Below are 23,293 nucleotides of genomic sequence, written 5' to 3'. Positions count from 1 at the left end.
CAGCGGTAGAAAAATAAAATCCAGGTATTCACCAGGGCTGGCCTCTTACAAGTCTGTTAGAGAGAGACGAGGCAGTGCCCGGCAAGCGTTCTAACCTCTCTGGTCATCTCACAGTGAGAAGGCTGCACAAAATGACCTTTCCTCTCTAATTTTGTGGAGGATGGAAACTGAGATTTCCTGCTTGCTTCTTGAATTGAGGAAAAACAGCTTATGTTTATGGAGTGGGAGCCTGGGCAAACTGAAGGAAGTCCTGGATAAAAAAGACTTTGTGTTTCCTAGCATTCGGCTTTAATTTAGGGATAATTTTGAGGGACAAGGGTTAACAGTGTATTTATCAGATGCCAAACTGAGAGTAAATATTTACATGGAAGAACTTAAGAAGAAACATTTTCCATCAAGTTCTTTGTACGAAAAGAAAGGGAGAGGAAGGGAGAGGGGGAGGGGTGGAGAGCTGCAAGTATAAAAACACCTAACTTAGGTCCAGGCAAAAATATGCTTGAATCGAGCAAGAAAATCTCAGCAAGCACCCTTTGAAAATTATGATTTGTTGGCCCCAAATTGCGCTGACCACATCTCTTTTCAGCACAAATAAACATTTACTCCAATAAAAGGAGCCACTGTGATCTTTGCTGTTTGCTGTGGGTCCCTGGCTACATGGTACTCTTGGTTAGGATTCTGAGTGTTTACGGATCTGAGGGGAGGTGTGGAAGTAACCGACTGTTTTCTAAGTGCAGCTAATTTGGTATCTGACTCCTGAGGGGATTTTCTCACTGAGGAGATGGCAACAGAAGCCACATTGAGTTTTGCAAACTAAATGGCTGTGTGCTCTCCATTCCTACGGTAGTTTAGCAAATGACAGCGCTAATCTTAAAATAGATCTCTGATGAGGTGCTTTATTATGGATTATCAAAGATCCAGAACGGGCTTCACAGAAGACACGGAAACTTCTGGAAAGCTTTGGTGTGCTCTTAGGTTAATCAGATGCTAAATGGAGTATTTGATTCCCTAGTGCCCCTGCTATCAGAAAAAGTAGCACACGCTGCTTGAAAAGAATTTTATTCATGGTCTCCAATCTTCCCCTCTCCTCTCTGGGGGATGCACGGACTCTTACACTGATGGTTAAGTTGAGAAGACTATTTTCCTGGTTAATGCTTGTTCTATCAAATTAATTAATAACTTCCTAAAAATAATTAGATTGAAACAGAACAAAAATGAAAAGACCTTTTAAGCAGTTTCATTAAAACAACAACAACAAAAAAAAACCCACAAAAAAAACAACAAAAAAAACCCTACGCATATCTCAGTACACACTTTCCTAGCATTCGGCTTTAATTTAGGGATTTAGCAAGCAAGGTCATAACCTTCCTGGGCTCAGCTGTCGGTCACACCTCACTCAGCAGAAGGGTGCAGCATGGGAAGATAATTCTCTCTGTTGTACAGGAGGAAACAGGACTGTCAATATGAAGACTGGCACTTTTTCTTGGTCTTATATTTTCCTTTATTATTCCATCCTTGCTTGAAAATTATCAGGTTGAGAGAAACAAAAAATAAAAAGTTCTTAAACTTTTCTGTACACATGTGTATAATGTGTTTTATGTCAGGCTTGCCGACAGTCAGCTAGGTAGTTGGGTAGAGGCATGCAGATTGAAGGGACAATGAAAAAGACAGAAGAGTCAAGAGGTCTGCCGGTCAATGCCCAACAGCCCCAAGTTTATTTCACAGCCAGCTTATATACAGTTTTGAAGGACAGAGGTAGAACAATGCACAACACAAGCATTCAGTCACTATCTATCCTGCCTTGCGTCAAGGAGCAGGCAGTTTCTTTTTGATCTCAATGTACCTCTGGCTGGCATCAGCAGCATGCATCTAGCTAGCTAGTTTGTTCCTTCTTGTGGGCTAATCAGGACTTTCTCACAGCCCTTCAAGGAGACTCTGTGGGCTAATCAGAACTTTCTCACAACCTTGGAGCAAACAAGCCTGAACTCTATTGACTCAGAATGGACTTCAGATTCAAACTGGGGAACTGAGTCAGTCTTCCTTTTTTATTTATTTTAAGACTCCACTGAGTCTCTCAGATGATTGTGCCTGTCTTAGGTGTTTCCTTACCACACACACTCCAATCTTACCCGTCATGGGAACATGAATTCCATCATTCATGTCCTGTCTTAGGTTGAAAGGAGGCAAGAAAACTTACCCGTCTTTGGCTACCAGCCTCTGGTGTTAAGTCAGAGGAATGTGCAGAGTTTTACTCTGTAGAGTTCCAAGCCGAATCTCCATAATGAGTTCAAAATCAGCTTGGGAATCATAAGCAAACAGATTATACCTACTAAGACACATGCTCCAATAGCTATAACACTACTTAAGAGTGAAGTAAATGATGACCATGATGGGATAACCCATTTAAATTGTTCTAAAATTCCTTCTGTAGTTTTAGCTACATCAAAATCCAATTTAGCTTTTCTCATTTCTATAATCTCTTGATGTAATTTAGCCAAATCTAAGGATTCATTAGAATCATGCCAAATTCCTTTAAGATGTGCCTTAACCCTTTTCATTCCAATAGCACTTTCCTTATACACAGAAGATGTAACACAAATCTACTCATAATTAGAATGACATTTCAAATATACTCTAGTTTTCAGGCTTTGGAGTTCATTTCCCAAAAATTGTACCACATCATACAAAGCATTCAATATTTGTTCCATTTTCACTCTATAACTTCTTAAGTCTCTAAGGTCATAGAAACATTCATAGACAATTGATTAACAAACCCTGATGTCTGGAAGGATTGACCAAAGGCATTGAAGCAACAGTAGTCATAGCAAGCACAGTAACAAGAGCTGCAATTCCTGATATAACTAATCCAGCAACATGATTCTATCTACTTAAAGATTTCTTGATTTCCTCAATTACTTGTAACCCTTTATCATCAAATTATGGGTCACTCATATATACTGGCAATATAACAAAAGAAAATTATTTTTAACACTATTACACAAATGTGATTATCCATTTGGAAAATACAATTGGTCAAAATGCAATTAAGACTTGATACATTAAACACAGAACCATTCATAGAAATATTTGCCAACTAAAAGAACATAGGGCATTTTGACACAAGCTAAAACAGTTTCTTTCAATTGACAAACAGGTTTTAAGTGACTGCAACATCCTGCAACTGTTCACATTGCAGAAGCAAGTTTCCAAACAGATGTTTGTGGAGATCCAGTACTAGAATACCAAATTCTAGCTGACAGTCCTTGGTCCCAAGATTCTGCTGTAGACACTGTATAAGAGTCACTATAATTGTCCTGATTTCCAGAACAATCAAGAATATACTGCTGTGTCCATGTAATGTTATACTTTAAAGGAATAATGCCAGTACATCATCTCCATAACAAAGTTCTGTTAGACTTTCGCAGTTCTTTTGTGCATGTTTGCTCTTCTGGTTCAGCCTGACATAGACAAATTCCCTTTTTTTCCTCTATCATTATTCCAATCTTTCACCTTCTCTTGCTTTTCAGACAACATGCAGATTTCCACCAAAGTCCTTTTCCTTGTGGTTTCTTCCTAGCTGTTTAGAACATTGCATAAGTATAACATTTCAAACAAGAATAGAAACATATAGATATATGCATATATCATAACAAAAAACTTATTTTTGCATTAATATATTAAAAACCTGTATCAATGTGAAACATTTCAGATTAGCAGAAGTTTTTCTTACCTTAATCAATAAAAATCTGTAATCAATTCTCTTGAATGATGACAAGTATTTGCAACCCATTGGACTCAAATGACCAGAATCCATGTATTTTTTCTTTTCCTGTGGAGGCAAAAGCATATTTTTTTTCAAAACATCAGAGTATGCAGGCTGGTAATTAAACTTTTTTTTCAAGCAGTATCAGGACAGAGAAGGGTTAAAGTGGGTTAAAGTTGGAAGTTGCTGGCCAGCAGAAGAGACCTTGACGTTATCACAGTGAAGAACTTGGCTTAGGAAGGAAAGTAGGCACAGAATATGTCCTTGGCTGCCAGTGTTCCTGAAAAAAAATTGTTAACCTTTCTTACTATAGTAATTAACAATTATGTCAGATTCTCTTTTTGATGTTTGTTCAGCTTGCCAATTGTAGGAATGCACTCCCTGCCACTTCATCTGCAGCTTCTGTCTCTGCCTTTTCTGCTCCAAGAATGCATGCCCTCATCCTCTGAGAGCTGCTGGCTGGCTGCAGGCTTCTCCTGCTGGCCAAGACCAGCTCCGCTCATCCTGCAGGCCTGATAGCAAGACAGAGGGAGGAGGCTCTTGCCATGCCTTCCCCTCCCTCTTTTCCAGGGAAATGAAGAAGATTAGTAGTCAGAAATGAGTAACATTGACAGAGACATAAGTACTGTTACATCAGCACTGAGACAATGGCCTCACTTGCTGTTAACGAGTCCTATCTATCATGTGACTTTTCTTGCAGTACATCATCCACATCTGGCAGGAGCTACCTGCTTATCTCAGTTCAGTCGGGGGACTCAGTCCCCTTAGACATGGAACAGAACAGTAACACAGTAACAGTCAGAACACAGGCCAAGACAAGAGTGCTCACATTTACATTTACCAGTTGCAGTGAACAGATCTGAAAGTGAGACATTGGTCTAACAGTCTGAGGTCACGACCCACTTAATCTCTCCAGATGAACCAGTCATAGTCAAGAATGGAGGTGGGGGAGAACCTTGAGGTGTGAGAGAATCTTCATTATAATACTTAGCGGCCTCTTCCTCTAATTCTGCCTTATTGCCAAAATCTAACGTCATTAGCATCAAATAACTTAGTAAAAGCATTTGCATAAATCCATCTCTCTGACAGAGCAGAATGTTTAGTTTTAGTTTTACTTAGTTCAGGAAACACTTTATGCCTTTCAGGACGAAGGTCTAAGTTGTCCTGAATGAGTGTCTAGAGACTGAAAATGTCTGTTGTAAGTTTTTCTGGACAATGCTTATCATAATACTGCTGTATCTTAACTCCAATATGTTCTACAAATTCTAAAAATTACACAGTTGCTTATGTTCTACTTTAGTACCTCTAGCCTTTAAGATATCTTTAAGTAAATGTACAAACAGCTGTTTTCTATTTCCTTGACCCATAATTATTTTTACACTTATTCATGATTTTTTTACCACACATCTGCTTTTTTATTTACACTTACTACTTTTACTCTCAAGTTAACTTACCACAGCTTCCACTTTTTTTCGCGTGCATTCCTTTTTCTTCTATGGTGTCTGTCACGGACTCCTCTGTACCCGCTCCCTCGATGGGTACCACTTGTTGGGCCTGCTGGGTAGCTGGGTAGAGGCATGCGGATTGAAGAGACAATGAAGAGACAGAAAAGAGTCAAGAGGTCTGCCGGTCAATTCCCAACAGCTCCGAGTTTATTTCACAGCCAGCTTATATACAGTCTTGAAGGACAGAGGTAGAACAATGCACAACACAGGCATTCAGCCACTATCTATCCTGCCTTGCGTCAAGGAGCAGGCAGTTTCTTTTTGATCTCAATGTACCTCTGGCTGGCATCAGCAGCATGCATCTAGCTAGCTAGTTTGTTCCTTCTTGTGGGCTAATCAGGACTTTCTCACATCCCTTCAAGGAGACTCTGTGGGCTAATCAGAACTTTCTCACAGCCTTGGAGCAAACAAGCCTGAACTCTATTTAATCAGAATAGACTTCAGATTCAACCTGGGGAACTGAGTCAGTTGTGGGTTCCCACAGTTTTATATATACATACATATATATATATATATATATATATATATATATATATATATATATATGTATATATATGCATATAATCTATTCTTAATGAAATTACTGTAGAGAATCTACAAGGCCCATGTCATTCTTGAGATGAGGTGATTCTAAAAGTTAAGATAGTTCCTCATAGAAGAAAAGTTTTTTGAAATAGGTGTTTATGAACTGTTTAACTGATCAATGGCGAAGACCTCTCATTTTTAATTGACACAGCAATTGTACATACTCTTGAGTATGGTGTCATAACTCAGTAATATCCACACTATATAATGATCAAATGCCTCCGTGTTTGGTATCATTTCATCATGCTTGTTCTTCAGCCTCTTCTAAGGTATAATATAGTATAGACTCTAGTCAGTCTACTGGGCTTTAGAACACTAGAACTTGGAAAACTGGTGGCAAAGACTTTGGATAATAATCATTGTCATTGAGCTTAGCCTGCTACACTAAAGCTGTGCTCACCACATGCTGTGTGAGATGCAGGATGCTAGGCAATCGTTGAGTTTAGGGGACTCGGGGGCTGAGCCCTGAATCCCTGGTCCTCATCAGCCTTCATTTCTGACCTCTTTCATTTGTTCTTCCTGTTTCCTTTACTTGAAACGTACTAAATCTGTCTGTAGCATGAACCTTAAAAGCTCTTATTAATAAAATCAAACCTGTGGCCAGTTATTGTGGTGAGCTGGAAGATCAGAGAACCAGAACAAGCCATAGCTATCTCGCCTGGCCAACTTCTCAGCTGGTCTTGTTTCCTCAGACTGGAAGCCTCTGTGTCCTCATATCCGAATGGCTCTCAGCTGAACTGTGCAGCTAGAAGCCCAAAAGCTTAACCAGCCAAATGCATCTAGTTTCTGGTCCTCACACCTTATATACCTTTCTGCTTTCTACCACCACTGCCTGGGATTAAAGGCTCGTTTTCTGGGATTAAAGGCGTGTGTCACCATGCCTGGCCATTTCCAATGTGGCCTTGAACTCACAGAGGGATTTCTGTCTCTGGAATGCTAGGATTAAAGGTGTGAGTGCCACCATTTTCTAGCCTTTGTATCTAGTGGCTGTTCTGTCTCTGACCCCAGGTAAGTTTATTAGGGTGCACAATATTTTGGGTAACACAATACCATCACATCTGTCATTGCATCCATTCAACTGAGATACTGCTCATGGCTCATGATCCTTCTCAACAATGTGAAGAAGCATGATCTTGCTCATTCTCTAGTTTAAATGAGGGAAAACAACCTTCTCATAACAACCCATTTTCACACTTAATTTATTTAGTTTGAATAAAGAAAAAGGCAAGAACACACTTCTGAAATCCAGTTACTAAACACGGGCAAAATGTTTCATAGAGATTTTTGAGATATAATTTATATATTGTAATCTTCACCTACTAGACTTTCATGAATATACAGACTTGTGTGACCATTATCACCATTCAGTCATCAAAGTTTTTCAGTTCGTTTCAAATTTCCCTCCTCCCCATCTTCTGTCACTCCCGATTCCTAACACTGGAAAAACTGCTCTGAAATCTGTCTTTATAAATCTGCTGTCTTCTGGGAATTTCATAGATGGGTCATACTGTGTGAAGACTTTGATGTTGTTTCCTTTCACTCAGCATAGCATTACGAGGTTAACCAATCCTGTCACCTAGATCAGGCATTTGATTTCTTCAATCTCTGAAGAGTGTCCCATTATAAGCATAGACTATGTTTTGTTGTTTTGGTGAACATTTGGACTTCCTCCAGTTTAGGGCTAGGATGAATAAGGCTGCTGTGAATATCCACATACAAGTCTTTGTGGGAATTGTGTTGAATTCCTCTTAGACAGAATCTTAAGAATAGAAAACACGAATTAGCTGTGTGACAAGGTTGTTACAGTTTCCTTCACAAGGAGTTGCCAAAATCTTTCCATGGTGGAATCTTTTTGTATCTCCTTCAGCAATGCATGGGAGTTTCTATTTTACAAAATTTTTACTTGGATTTTTTTTTTTGCTTTCCTGGTTATAGGCATTGAATATATAATAGAATCATTTTCTGGTCCAGCTTTGCATCTCTTTAATAGCTAGGAATATCGAGCCCCTTTAATGTACTGATTAGCTATTTGTGTATCTTCGAAATAGGCTTTTTTGTCTTCTACCTGCAATTGGGTTGTCATGCTTTTATAGTGTGTGAGTGTGTGTATGTGTGTGTGTTTGTGTATGTGTGTGCTCTTCTCCATAATGTCATTATCTTGTCCCAGTTTCAGATACCAATTTATAGGCTTGAAGAACTGAACATGCTAGAAGTACCACAGGTAGTAGATGTCAGAACCCATGTAAGAGTTCTAGACTACCCAAGGACAAAGCTTATGTTCCTACTAATATTGATAAACAGCCAGCAGAATAAACAGTTCTCACCTCAAATAACACAAGAGATGGTTTATTCTGGAGCCAAATATGAAGTGACCTGGCCCAGGAACACAGATTCAGCATTACCCAAGTACCACATTCCAACATGGTAAAAGTTCCATAAAATTTTATAGTAACAGAGTAATAAAAATTATAAGTCAAGACACTTCAAATACATTGGTGGAAACATCAATTATGTAGGTTACAGAAAGCAGGAAAATCTCATCTATAGGCCTCAGATGCTAGCCGACAGCATTCTTAGCCTTTTGGTTGGTGAAAGCTAGTGGTCTATTTGAACATTCCAAAACACTTACCTAGTGATCACCAATATGCTAGGTCACATGAAGAAGAGGGCAATAGGTATTTATTAATGCTGGTAAAGATGGCTTATGATAGTTTGGGTTTGCAACAGTTAACTTCTCCATATTGTTGAGGTCTAATAGCTTTATTCCAGGGATTCTCACTCACAAAACCCTTTCCTGTCACATATTTATTTTCACATTGAATATTAAGCTTCCTAAGTTTTACATATACCAATTCTCATTTTGCCATCATAATCTTGGGAAAGTGCTTGCTTACTTGAGGATCATGTTATGAAACACCCATTGATATAAGCATTGATGTTTATGCAGAGAGTAATGGCAATACTCCAATGTAGATGGCATATCACCTCACTACATTTATACCAACTTAGACTTGCCCTGTGAAGGAGATATTTAGAAATGGCACATTATCCACCAAAGCCAGCTACTCCAGATAAACCTAGACTACATTAGTTACTATGGTGACTCAAGAAGACCTTTTATCTCATCTTTTATTATCAAAGATCTTTCAGGCAACATAAAGTAAAAGTCAGATAAAGACTTCCAGAAAGAGATAAGAGAACTTGACTTGGAAATCAGTGTCTTGGTGGCGGTTCTTCTGCGACTCTGCCAGCCACTGGCTTTCTCTAACTCCTTATCTGTAAGACGACAGGCATAGCTTGGGTCATTATCAAGGTTTCTGTCCCCTGCTAGCCTTTGTCCAATTAGACACTAGTGTAGTGTGCTGCTCAATGACACATCTGTAACTCTCCTTGTCTGCAGACTGCAGTGAAGATCTGTTTCACTGCCACACAGGCAAGTGTCTCAACCAGAGCCTCGTGTGTGATGGGTATGATGACTGTGGAGATCTGAGCGACGAGCAAAACTGTGGTAAGTAGCATTGATTCCTTAAAGGGTTTTATTAGGGACCACAGGTCTTTAGGACCAAGAACACATATCTGTCTGTTCACCAAATGAATAGAAGGTTGCAAATCAAAACAAACCTTCCCTTTTCAGAAAGAAGACTTTATCTAACCACTGGTCTGAGCCGTGTCTTCTGCATCAGCACCCTACTTCTAACGGTCATCCTTAGGAAATGTTAAGGAAGTAGAGTGGAAAGACAATGGGATTGTTCAAGTGCTAGTGGTTTTCTGGGTCCTGTTCTGTTTATCCGCTGGCTACCGCAGGCTTATCTTTGGATTCTGAGCTCCTGAGCAAATCTTTGCTGAGAGATATATTACAAAGTATAACATGTGACCAAGGCTCCTACCCCCCACAGCATATGACTTTAGCGACTCCCTGTGTGATATATTCGCCAAAGGTTAGGTGAAAGATTGGTTTTATGTGCAAATGCTGATTTCTTGTTTTTCCAAATGTAAGCCTTCCATTGTAGGAACATATTTAATTCTGCATCATGTCTTTTGAATCTAAACCAGCAAAATAACTTTTGCTTATTGATCGTTATGGCTTGATATTAGCTTTATACTTTAGGTAATATATTATTGACAATAGGGAATTTGTAATATGTACCAAAGGGCAAGCTGAAATGAAGACAAATATTGGACAATGGTCAACATTTGAGACTATTTAAAGGGATGCTAGAAAGGATTAGAGGGTGAGACAAAGAATGTCTTGGAGTGGGAAATTTGGTAGTTTCTAGGAGTATTGTCTAACTTCCCCTTACTGCATCCATAAAATATTAAAAACTCTAGGTGTACAATCCACTAACTAATTATTAGATATACATAGGACTGTCTAGACTTGGGACAAAGAATGGGAGACAATTGCCATCTTGTCCATCCCAGAATCTAGTGTGAAGAACCTTTACAGTTCATCTAGTTACAGCCCTTGCTTTTCCAATGAAGTAGCAACTAGGAGGTTGGGAAAGTGCCATAGTATGTGGAATTTAAATGATGGGTATGTTAGTAGGTAGTGTACATGTGTAAAAAAGGATTGTTAGTACCAAAAGCCTCTGAAGATAAGCAGATGTTATAAAGTCTATGCTTTCAAGATTTCTTCATTAGATAGCAGAAATTATAGTCCTCCCTTGGACCAATCTCTGCTCTGCCCTCTGTCCCCAATGGACTGAGCATGGGTGGATCTCCTGGTTCCCACCCAAGCATCCTCTCTTGTGGTTTCCTCTTTTCCCCACACCACGCCTTCCATATTCTCTGACTTACTCCTCTACAATACCTTTTATGATCCACTGGTGCTCAGAAGGATATGGCAATGGCCACATTCTTGGAGACACATGAAACTTTCTCATTATTGCATTTGCTATTTGTGAACCCTTATCTTTCATAGAACTGTTATATTTATGTTACAGTACCCCTCAGAGAAAAGCAGTCTATGAATTATTCACTTTAAGAGAGGAAACTTGCTACTTAGTAAGCTCCTCCACTTGCTACATTCCAGGAATGTGTGGGTTGGGACAGAGTATATATCCAGATGCAAAGAAATCATAAAAAATAATAATAATAATGGTTTTCCTTCCTTGCCTAGCAGTTCTTTCAAACATGAACTATAGATTAGGATAATCCAATAGAAAACCCAGGCTTAACATCAGGAGGGATGCCATAAGAAGAAGACACTCATCTTTCCAGCTTGCCAGAGAGATGTTGTAATTCTTAGAAACACAGCAGGCCTGTTACAGACACATCAATCAGCTATCTGCATCCCTCGAAGCTCGAAGTTTACTTCTGTTCTTTTGACTCACTGTAAAGTTGTAGTTTTTTTTTTTCCTAAACAAAGGAAGAGAGACATGCCAACAGTTAGGACACCTGTCCTGAGAAACAGATGGGTCTTTGCCCACAGGAGTGTGGACCGTGGGGCATGGCCTGTCGGAAGGTAGCATGCGAAATTGGAGCCATCCTAGGAACATCAGTGACAGAACTGAAGCAACGGAAGTAGATTCTCTTCAACTGGAACTGTGGGCACACATCTAAGTGTTTCCAATGTCCGTTCTCCCCGACTTCATGATTTTTTCCTTTTCTCTAGATTGCAATCCCACAAAAGAGCACCGCTGTGGGGATGGGCGCTGCATTGTGGCTGAGTGGGTGTGTGATGGGGACCACGACTGTTTGGACAAGTCTGACGAGGTCAACTGCTGTGAGTGCCCTCCCGGCCCCTGCCACCGGAAGTCTCATTTTGCTTGTTTTTCTTTTGGTTCCTGTTTAGACTTGTACAGAAACCAAAGTCCGTTATGTCAACAGCACTCAGGGAGGATGGTTGCTTAAGCTTTGGTTCTTTCGATCTGATTCTGTCTTCCGTCTATGAAAGTAGCATTCAAGAGGTGTGAGAACAGTATCAATACAGCTCTGACCTCAAACCCCTCTCCTCCAAAGTTCAAGTTTAAATTGGCTGATCTGGCCCAGCAGTGTCTGCTTTTTCTCTTGCTGCTCCTGTATCCTTCATGTGTCTGGGAGTTTTCCAAAGGCAATTCTTTTCCCAGAGACCAGGGAGTCCCCCTTTCTCTGCAAATTATATACGAGCAGCCAAGCCTCCAAGCATGTTCTCAGGGGCCGTTTGTGGGAGAACGCGGGAGAAGTGCCAGAGAGAAGGCAGCCTGTGCCGATCCTATAGCAACACAGCAAGAGTGTGATAGTGATTAGCATTTTACAGCAGGCTATGTTTCTAGATACATGAAAACTTGTTTTCACATCAACCTATAACAAGCATGCTTGTTAACCATGTTTTCCCGCTTGGAAAACATGCTATCCCTCTGAAGACACAAATGAAAAAAGCCAATAGTAACAGTTACATCAACTGTTGAAATAGTACAACTGACCTGAACTGATTAAAATGACGTATCTCACTCTGTATATTTGAACAAAACCTTCTAGTTCACTTGGTAGAAAGGGTTGGCACACAATTTCCCCGTGGTGTCTGCATTGACATCAGGACCCTGCGTGAATGTCACAGTCTGAGGATGGTCAAGCTCTTTCTATGGAAACGCGTGGTACTGTGCTTAATCCGTCCATGTCTTCTGTGCTTTAAAGTAATTCTAGTTCATGTATAAAACATAATGCAATGTATGTGCTCTGTATATAGTTGTTATATTGAATCGTTAAAGAAATAATAATAAGAAAAATACTCTATACATGTTCAGTACAAATATATTTGCCCCAATATTTTTTTTTATTTGTAATTAGCTGGATCTGTAAACTTAGAACCCATAGATATTGCACATGAAGTTGAATATTTACATATCTTATACTTAGAGGCAAAAATAGAAATGTAGATAACACAGTTTATATTTCGACATATGAAAAGCTGTATAAAAAGCTTCATAATCATGGTACCTGGCTTTCTCTTTCCTTGCTTAATTTGAAGTCCTTGCTCTGTAAGCCAATGGGACAGAATGGCTGTATTAAAGTACTGGGGAGAGCAAGGCGCCAAATGAAACACATGTGGTGAGGACCCTCCATTCACCAAGTGGGTCTTAATGTTGGATGGCAATTCAAGGAAGACTCGGGTCACATGACACATGGGTTTCTGATGCTTTAAAATGCAGGAACTATAGAATTTTGAGAAATCACAAGAATCAGAAAGCTAAAGGTAACCAGACACCCCTCTTTCAAATACCAGTAATAAATAAGTTAGACACTGAATACTCACTGCGTAGTATGTTTTCTGGGAGTTCTTTCAAGCACATTATTTCACTGGGTTGTTAAAAGGAAGCTGTGGAATGCAAAGTCTGGTGTAGAGTCAGACAAGCTTGTCCTCATAGTCTTCCTCTACCTCCCAGCAGCCTTGTGACTTAGGAAGAAGTCGCGTTCTCTGGACTTCAGTTCCCTCGTCTGTAAAAAACAGCTCTAACATCTGTCTCAAAAAGATATGAACTTCATGTATATGACACACCTATCCCAGTTCTTGCCACAAAACACACCCCTTATAAACTGCAATTTTTTAAAAATCATTGCCAGTATCATTGAAAAGCACTCAGTTCTTGATAAGTGCTCTCTGATAAGGAAGAGAAAAGTTTAGAAAGAAGGAAAACCCTCCATTCCAGAAATTCTTGGAATGAGGGGGAAAAAAGTAGTGCTACATTTGAAATAAAGCAGTGCCACATCCATTTGAGTACCCATGATAATCATTTGTTGGTGGTACTTGGTAAATGGGCCTCATTTGTATGATCAGTAAGAGGCATCAATAAATAAGGTGACTATCCTTCCGGCCTCCCCCAGCTTGTCACAGCCAGGGCCTGGTGGAATGCAGGAATGGACAGTGCATCCCTGGCACCTTCCAGTGCGATGGAGACGAAGACTGTCAGGACGGGAGTGATGAGGAGAACTGCAGTGACAGTGAGTATGTCCCCAGGGTCCCCAGGTCCCCAGAGCATCCTTGGATTGGTGGATCTTTCTCTGGGGGAACAAAACAGAGCATCTGGAAGTTGCTTGGGCAGGATTTCCATACAGATGATTCCAGATCTCCTGGTCACCTTTTCTCTTGGTAAATATGGAATGCTTAAGCTGTACAGGCTGGAGACTCATTCCCAAGGCTGCAGGTTAGAGATGAAGCCACATGCGCAGGTTCTGTTGCGTCTTCTATGGGGAAAACCTAATAAAGAGAAAACTTCAGTGTGTAGCATGCAATTAAATGTGATTAGATCCTCCCCAAAGAAAGAATTGGCTCATGAAATTAAGTGTAACTGCATCCTAATTTGGCTATGTTCAGAGAATCAGTTTAATGTTTCCCATTGCCAAGCAACAGACTTAAATATACTTTAAAGGAAGAACATAAAATCCATGCATGAAACTTAAACAGAAAAATGGAAATTAAGCATGTTGGGTTTTAAATATGATCATTTCTGTAATAAAAAAGCAAGTTCCACACTGATTATTTTATGATCTGATTTGTCTGAAAACCTCCCAGCATGGGGTTGACGGAATACCCCCAAACTCACTAACTCCCCGCCCTTATCAGTTTGTATGGTATCAGCTTCGCACAGTGGCAATGGGCAGGGGTATTGCACCCTGGTGCTGAGCTTCAAGCCCCAGGCTACTGCTTGCTATCTGGGTGGCTTTAGGTGAGTCACTCCACTTTTCTAGGTCACAGTTTCCACATCAGCTCAGGTGATGGTAAGTCTTGTGTGGGACAAATGCCTGGTAAAAGCTAAATAAATATTGCCTGTTGTTACACGGCTAACATGGGGTCATTTTTTTCTCCTGGGAATCCAGTCTAACAAAACAGCTGACGGAGCTCGCAGTCTCATGAGATGGGTAGGCTTACGCTCGGTATCCAATTGTGTAGTACAGGCTGCAGAGAACTCAGGGTGCTGTGCTTCTGTATGCCGGGCCAAGAGCCCCCAGAACAAAATTTATGATGGAGATGCACTAACATGTCAAGCTGAAGAATGAGAGGCAGTCTCAAGGAAGAGGGGAGCTCAGAAGAACATGGTAGACCCACAGCACCACATGACACCACATGGTCTTGAAGTAGGAAGTGGAAGGTGTGTGTAGGCTACAGAGTGAAGACCATGTTGTGAGTTTTTTCTACAGCTTCTTTCTGTTGCTTTTCTGCTCAGAAAGTCCTTCTCTCCGTCTCATGATAACTTACCCCACCTGTGCAGGCAGCTTGGCCCTCCTGACTTAGTCTGCTTCAACTGTTCTTGATAAACACCTCTGGCAAAGCCGTGTTTTCACAGCCTGGTGAGGTGCTGCTCACGACAGCGTCCGTGTTAGACTTTGAGATTCACAGAGGTAGCCATACCTGTTTGTGTAGCTGGAAGTTTTCCTGTGTCCCGCTCTGTCCTGCAGCTGCTCAGACCCAAGTAAAAACACAGAGGCTTATATCAATGATGAATTGCATGGCCAGTGACTCAGGCTTCTCGCTAGCTAGCTCTTATAACTTAATTTAACCCATTTCCATAAATCTATACTTTGCTACATGGCTTGTGGCTTACCAATATCTTTACATCTTGCTTCTTCTGGCAGTGGCTACCATGTCTCCCTGCTTTCTTTTCTCCTCCCTTTGCTTTCTTTTCTCCTCCCTTATCTCTCCAGTTTGAATGTACCACCTCACCTTATTCTGCCTCACCATTGGCCAAACAGCTTTATTTATCAACCAATCAGAGCAACACATTTTCACAGCATACAGAATGACATCATCCATCACTTTTGTTTTTCAGTATTTGGTTCCTGGCTTGTCATATAGGCTTGCCACAAAGCAGGCCTTTAATATTTGCTGAACTATTGAATGCATGATGTCCTAAAATGTCACAAACATCTTACACTTATGAAAAATGTTTAAAGTTGCCTTGGGGAAAAAATTTGCCCCCAGTAGCTTTAAATGACAAGAGTGACAAGAGTGACATCATTTCTGCAAGGTGACAATATACAACATTTTCACACTAGTGGGACTGGAGGAATAATTCCAGTATAATATGCAATGCCTTAGAAATATGGATAAACATGATTGTATATGTACGTATATGTCTGTTTATACTCAAGAGTGCCTTGCAAGATATTCTGGATTCCAGATGGCATGTCTGAAAGTAATTGACCATAATAATGGGGGAAAGATGGAAAGAGAATGGGTAGCAATTTATGACTTTATCCACTTAATCTACAAATGACCAGGAAATCAATGGCAAAAGCAGTTTCCTCTCCACACACCTTAAAGAGAAGCCATCAGGGCAAAGGCTGCTGCCACTTTGGAAAGAAGAAGCCCTGATCTTAGTCATTAGAGCTCAGCTGACGATATTTTCCAAGGATACTAAAAGGATGGGTAGCAGCTGTGAAAGACTTGCACTATGATACAGGATCCTTGAAATAGAGCATTCATGTTGCTACCCTGTTGTTTACCAGGGAAGGCATTTTCCTTAGTCTGGAGAGTTGGGGGCAAATGAGTGTTAAGACGTCATTTACAAGCCAGAATGTCAATATCTCTAGATTACCTTCTTGCCCTTACATCGTTTGCACTTTATTTTGTGAAGTTTAGGCACGTTTGTAAAAACAGAGTACGCTTTTCCCCATTGGAAGCAACCATCTGTTGTTTTCTTTAGTGTGGTTTGCCTCGTTTTTGATAATTTGTATGGAATTCTTTTGGCCACTGGGCTGTATTTAGTTGGTGGGATGATGAACCCAGAACATACTTATTCCATATGTGTTCAATATTTGGGGCGGGGGGAGGGAGGGCGCGGAGACTGGAAGGGAATTAAAGCTGTGTCACCCTACAGCTCCAGGAGGCCTTCTTAGTCTTTCAGATGGAGGGTTGGGATTGGCAGGTAATGAAAGCTGCTGGGCTTTTCCCCTTCCACAGGTCAGACGCCATGTCCAGAAGGAGATCAGGGGTGCCTCGACAGTTCCTGCCTCGATTCATGTGCTGTTAGCTCTCCGTGCGACTCAGACAGCAGCCTGAGGAACTGTAGTAAGTACAACAGCTGACAGGGACAATCTTTGTGACAGACTGTATGTTCAGCCTCTTCCTACCTCATTGCCATAAACTACTGAAGTTTGGAATCACTCCAAAAAAGTATATATATATTTGCTTTTTATTTTGTCCAAAGGTTGCATGTGGTAGCAGAAAAAGAACCAAAATGGTCTTCATTAACTAAATAAGAAACAAATGTGTGGCTGTGGAGGGGCCATCAATCCACATTGCTTAATGTCATTACCACCACTTTCAACTCAACATCAGCTCCTATAAATTATTTCCATGGCTCCATCTGCAGGCAGATGTTATCTTTCTTCTTTTTAAAGCACAGCTTCCAAACTTCATCTAAGAAGCAGATAGGAGATTCATTGAAACAGTCACGTACAGTTTGGGCAGTCTATTCTCGCAGTAGATGCGTTCTCACTCTTCCAGATACATTGGTGAATGATAATGGTCTGGGAATCATTGCGTTAATATGTTTCAGGGACAGTGCAATGACTCCAATGACAAAAGCAGGTGGCTGTCTCTAAATTATTTTCCAGTGAAGATTAGCTGAGGAAAGACTGAACGGGCACGATTGAGGAGTATCAGATAAACTCCCGTGGGAAATTTTAACTGTACTAGAAAATTTCCAAAGACTGATTTTCAGAAATGATTTCTTCCTCCTGAACTCAGTTAGTATACCACACTCACTTTTTTCATGTGGGGTAGTTAATTGTTTGTTCTATCTTCAGCTTGGGGTTAAAAACTTAGAAGCAGGTCAGTCAGGTTTCAGATATCAAAAGAGTTCCTTCCTATCATGTACCCTCTCCATGAAGGCCATCAGAAGCTTTGAGGCAGTAGACAGAGGTGGCAATGGGCTTCCAGTGGCCTTGTGACATTTGAGGTAAATTTTATCTCTGACTGGGATATCCCAGGATATCAATGCTCATGATTGCTAGGAAACTATATGGCTACATGGAAACCCCTCATCTCTCCGTAATTCTCATATGAGGGGACTGTTTCTCTTATGTATTATATTAGCCCATCTTTTTGTTGCTAATGATGCAATACCACAGACTAAGTAATTAACCAAGAAAAATTGTTTATTTTGTTCACAGTTCTGGTTCAAGTTTGAGGGGCCCCATATGGCCATGTTCTTTTTACTGCTAGAAAATCAGAGTAGCATAAGACATCTATGAAGGCACAAAGGAGATATCCCCTCCCTTAGCAAAGTCCCCACTGCTCAGTCATGGACTCATCTCTGATGTTCTTATCACTTCCTACATGCCACTTAGAAGCATCATGGTCTGATTACGACTCTTCAGTCTTAATACCTCACAACGGGATTAAGCTGCATGATTTCAGCACAGATGCATTGTAATGCCATATGAAAGAACAGCAGATATTAGTCTGACCATTAAGAAAGCATCAGCAGGGGCAAGGGACACAATTCAGATTGTAGAGTGCTTGCCTATCATGCATGGAGCCCTGGCTTCAATCTTTAGCACCCACATCCACTCATGTCCATAATCCCAGCTCTTAGTATGCAGTGGCAATAATATTAGAAGTTTAAGGTCATCCTTAGCTACTTGGTGAATGCCTGGTATATATGAGACATTGTTCCCCAAATAATTTTTAGTAATAAAACCAAAAGAAGATACACTGACCACTTTCCCTCTCAGCCAGCCATATCCAAACTACAGATTTGCATATAAATATATATGTGGATGTGTTCTGGATTCATTGATTCTATCATTTTGTTTTGCTTATATCACAATCATGTCTGGATCTTTTTTAAAGAATGATTTATTTTTATTTTCAATTTTTGGATGGATAATTTCGAAGTGTGACAGTCATGTCGAAGATATGTGCTCAGCATTAAAGTTTTCAGTGCTGTTTGACATGGAATGACACTGTTTAGACCAAAAAATGTAGACAGGGAAATGTTAGCCCATGCCACATATGGGGAGAAGGGAAACTGAAAATCCTATTTTTCTCTACCTTTGAAACACTTCAAAATCTAAAAATTTAGGGGCTAACCATACAGCTCAGTGGTTAAAGCACTGGCTGTTCTTCCAGAAGACCTGGGTTTGATTCCTAGTACCCACGCGGTGGCTCATAAACATCTGTAACTCAGTTTCCGGGGATCCAGTACCCTTTTCTGGCCTCTGTGGTCACCACATGCACACAGTGCACAGACATAGAGGCAGGCAGAACACCTATACATATTAAATATAAATAAATAAATAAATAAATAAATAAATAAATAAATAATCTCAATTTTTCCCCCAAAATCTAAAATTTAGAGTACAGTGTCGTCTTACAAAAAAGAATCATAAGAAGGGTGAGCAGCTGGCTCTGGCTTATACATTAAGCAGAACTTGCAGTAGGTGCACAAGGTCCAGGCATACAACAGGAACTGTCCTCTTTAAGGGAGAAAGCAGAAATCATGTCCCTAGCTTACGGGAGGTAACTTCCAGCATGGAGGATGCCTTGTAGTTTCCTGACTCACATTTACCATGTTGTTCTTTCCACATATGCTTTCCCTAGCATCTCCCCAGCTCCTTGGTTCTCCATGCACATCTCCACTAACTCCTTCCCATACGCAGCAAACACTTGAAGACCATGTATTCCGAGTGTCAGACACTGGGCCAGGTGTTGGTTCCTCACTCCTCCATTACTGAAACCTAACTTCCAGCTACCTCTCAAGGAGCCCCTGGGTGGATTATGTACGTGTGTTTGGTTCTCTGTACAGATGGTCAAGTAGCACATCCTCTTGTAAATCTGTTCACAGACAAGGAACCGTGATTATTTGACAGTGCTTACCATCATCGACATCAATGATGTTTCTCTTCTTAGCCCTTACTTCTCTGATGATGTTTATTTTTTCCAATCGGAGCTCACAAAGGGAATAATAGATTGGAAGCAAGTTTTTCGGAGCAAAGCTGCTTATTTCTTCCTCCTCTTTTCCTTCCCTCTTTTTCTTTCCCTTTTTCCTTTTTTTTTTTTTTTTTTTTTTGTGACAGAGTCTCACTATGCATCCCCACATAGCCTGGAACTCTCTATGTAGACCTGGGTGGCCTTGAACTCAGAGATTTGCTGAACTTTGCCTTCTGAGCCCTAGGATTAAAGGCACATACCACCACACTTCTTTTTCTTGTTCAGTGTAAAATTATACCTTAGAATATGGAGGGAAAATGAACGAGTAGACACACAGATGATGAAATATATCACTAAAGCTCATTACTTAGCATTGTGAACAGTACTGTTTGGTATTGAGGTTGTGAGTAAAGAAAGTTGATATTCGTTTTACAGAGCCAACACTTCACCAAACTTTCTTGGATTCTAATCTCTGAAGACACTAGTGCTTGCCATCTCATAAAAGTTACACAGCTCTTCAGTGGTCTCTCACGATGCATTGGGTGGGATGCAGTCCTCAGGATACTTTAGATGACTTCAGTGGCTCCAGTGTGAAGCCAAGGTTGACAATGACTGCTCTAGTGGTCAGCTTGTGACTTGGCTATGTGGATTTGTGCTCCTCTCCTCTGACATTGGATGGGGAAGATTTTTATATTTCTCTGTATATTTTATTTTTCACTAGAACAGTGGTTCTCAACCTTCCTAATACTGCAACCCTTTCAAAAAGCTCCTCATGTTGTGGTGACCCCCAACTGTTGCAAAATAGAATATTTGTTTAACTATATAAAGATGTTTTACATTTGTCTGGGTTGCAGGATATTTATTTAACTATGTAAAGATGTATTGCTTTTATTTATTCTGCATGTGTTTAACTATGTAAAGATTTGTTGCTATTTTACCTTGCCTGCCTAAGGCACCTGATTGGTCTAATAAAGAGCTGTATGGCCAATAGCTAATTAGAGGAGGAATAGGTGGGGCTGGCAGGGAGAGAGAAAAAGGGAGTCAGCCTACAGGGGTGGGGTGGGATGGGGGTGGGCAGGCAGTCCACCAGAGTCTAACTAACCAGGGGCAGGCCAGCCAAACATGGAGGAAGCAGGAAAGCAGGATGGACAGTATGTAGATGAGGTAAATGAGTCTCAGGGCAGCACATAGATTAATAGAAAGGGGTTAATTTAAGTTAAAAAATACTATTTAGAAACAAGCCTACGCTAAGGCTGAGCATTCATAATCAATAACAAGTCTCTGCATCATGATTTGGGGGCTGGCAGACTAAGAAAGTTTGTTATGCCCAACCATAAAATTAGTTTCATTGTTCTTCATAACTGTAATTTTGCTACTGTTATGAATCATAATATAAATATTTGTGTTTTCAAATGGTCTTAGGTGACCCCTGTGGAAGGGTCATTTGACCCCCAAAGGGGTCACGACCCACCTTGGGGACCACTGCACTAGAGAAAGCCTGTGGCTTACTTTTCATTACCACAAATGCCTAACATTACAAACAAAAACCTCAAGTTTACATCGCTGCGCATGAGACAATGTATTGAAAGGCTCAATGCATCAGAGGAATAGCTTTGAAGAGTCTGGATTATTCTGTCCATGCCTCCCTGGCATCCTGACATTTATCTCTATGCCCTGCAGGGAGCGAATTGCAGACATAGCTTTGCATTGGGGGTAGGAGTAGAGATGATGTTTTTATAGCACAGAGAAACCAATCTATCACTTTCCTGTCATAGGATGTAATCCAGGAACACGAGCTGGAAAGAATCATTCCCAGGGTTATCTATTCCTCTTTGTACTTACGTTCATCAAGACACCATGAAGCCTGGTGTGGTTGTCATGTCCCTGGGTATTTTCCTGTGTTCCTGATGTTCCAATTCCCTTTACTTCAACATGGCCACTCACCTGTTCTCTTACTTTACCTTCTAATGCTCTTATTGAACACGGAAAAAGAGGAAGGACGGGATAACTTTGCCCTAGATAACTTCCTTCTCATCTACAATTTCTTGCCTGATCTTGGCAAACTCCAGTTGGAAGAAACAAATAGCATGGGCCTATGATCAGGAAGCAAGACATCAAAATGGCCAAGACTTCAGTTCTTGGTAGCAAATAGTAGATAGGAGGAATGGTGTCTTTCTACAAGGGTCCCCACTTGCCAAGTGAGTAGATGATGAACTGACGTATTAGTACTGGGTTGACACAATGAGTTAATGCATCAAGGCGTAGGACATCTACAGCTGGTGACATCACAATGAGGGGGGGACTCAGAAACCACATGGCTGCTGAGGAGAAAACACAGCTGCTGTCTAGAGTCCCGGGAAACACACACAGCCTAGGCAACCCTCCAGTGCTGCCACCCCAGTTCAGGAAGGAGGGCAGGCAGGGCTCTTCTTTAGCTGCAGTAGGGGCGTGCAACCAGCAAATCCAAACTGTGTGCACTCGGCGGGGCACACGTCTGGGTTTTCAACAGCGAACTGTAAAGAAAAACAAACGATGGAGAGGGGAACCACAAGTTTGAAGCTAATTAGATGACAGGTTCTCGACACACAGGCGAGCTTGAGCTGGAATGTGACGGTAAAGACAAGGCAGACAGTGACAACCGTGAGACTCGCTTTTCCTCTGGGAAGAAAGGGGAAGGTTGAAATAAGACAGGACCTAAGGGGAGTGGGGGAGGGGTCTGAGTCTTTGCCAGAGCTCCCTTACTTGTAGTCACAAGGATACTTACTTTCTCTCAGCCCACAGACTGATATAAACAAAAATGATCAGTACAGGGTTAGAGCTTGCAGCAAAGGATGTCTGATCAGTGTGACTAGATGTTGAGCATGCCATCTTTTCCTGTAAATGGTCATGACTTAATACCCAGTTTCCAGGAACTTTACAGCTCGGCAATCCTGTGCAGTTCACAGGCCCCGTCTTTAGGCAGGATTTAACAACTCTTGCTGCAGACTTTGAAAATGAGCTACCATAGACTTTAAAAACAGATCTTTATTAAACCTTGCCTACAGTCAGGGACCTGGTAAGCAGAGAACGTATAGAGAATTTAGGCTCTGGACTGGCCATTCTGTGCTAAGTAAGCATCCCTGGATTTGTGACATGATCGCCCTCTAGTGACCATTTCAAAGTAAGCTCGATGTTCATGATTAAACTGTAAAAGTTTACTGATCAAAGCTACCAGATTTGAATTTGATGAGTATCTAAGGGTCTACCTTGTTCAACAATCTGAAAAGACTGCCTTTAAAGGGAACAGAACATAAGATCCAATCCTTACCTCATTCAATAAAGATCTACAGCACAATGCGTGTTCATCACGTAATCTTTTCATCACCCTTGGCTGTGAAACGCTGAAAGTTACATTTCGACAAATCAAAAGTGACACATTCTCCTTACGTCAAAACAGAGAGAAATTATCCATGAGACATGAGATGATATCTATTCACCACCTAACTAAAATATACGGATAAAAGGTTAAACCTTGGTGGGGTGGTAAAGGGAGAGAGAGAAAGGAAAGATGTGTGAGAGAAAGGATTGCCTCAGACATCTGTGAATAAT

General features: G+C 40.8%; 1 protein-coding gene and 2 long non-coding RNA genes across 6 annotated transcripts in view; 1 reads left to right on the top strand and 2 right to left on the bottom strand.

The window, feature by feature from the left end:
- Corin (corin, serine peptidase) overlaps nt 1–23,293 on the top strand; it is a 218,938-nt gene that overhangs the window by 146,046 nt on the left and 49,599 nt on the right. For both annotated transcript variants that reach the window (XM_042257503.2, XM_006979681.4), the window contains exons 7-10: nt 9,251–9,358; nt 11,465–11,575; nt 13,654–13,770; nt 16,730–16,837. In XM_042257503.2, the coding sequence (XP_042113437.1) occupies nt 9,251–9,358; nt 11,465–11,575; nt 13,654–13,770; nt 16,730–16,837 (444 nt within the window). The remainder of the gene's footprint in view (nt 1–9,250; nt 9,359–11,464; nt 11,576–13,653; nt 13,771–16,729; nt 16,838–23,293) is intronic.
- On the bottom strand, nt 1,669–5,586 carry LOC121820907 (uncharacterized). Of its 3 annotated transcripts, none has more exons than XR_006061530.2 (3): nt 5,215–5,586; nt 3,728–3,826; nt 1,669–3,574 (listed from the first exon to the last, which is right to left on the bottom strand). It is a non-coding gene; the product is annotated as an uncharacterized LOC121820907 (long non-coding RNA). The 3 variants fall into 3 exon arrangements; XR_013042946.1 differs by lacking the exon at nt 5,215–5,586 and adding an exon at nt 4,069–4,398; XR_013042945.1 differs by lacking the exon at nt 5,215–5,586 and having other exon boundaries at nt 3,728–3,853.
- On the bottom strand, nt 12,842–21,670 carry LOC121820908 (uncharacterized). The gene is made up of 4 exons (XR_013042947.1): nt 21,548–21,670; nt 13,908–14,026; nt 13,085–13,147; nt 12,842–12,983 (listed from the first exon to the last, which is right to left on the bottom strand). It is a non-coding gene; the product is annotated as an uncharacterized LOC121820908 (long non-coding RNA).

Source organism: Peromyscus maniculatus, chromosome 10 (assembly GCF_049852395.1).
Source record: "Peromyscus maniculatus bairdii isolate BWxNUB_F1_BW_parent chromosome 10, HU_Pman_BW_mat_3.1, whole genome shotgun sequence".
NCBI classification, from domain to species: domain Eukaryota; kingdom Metazoa; phylum Chordata; class Mammalia; order Rodentia; family Cricetidae; genus Peromyscus; species Peromyscus maniculatus.
Note: the sequence above shows the minus strand (reverse complement) of the source record. Positions and strands in the feature narration are given on the sequence as shown.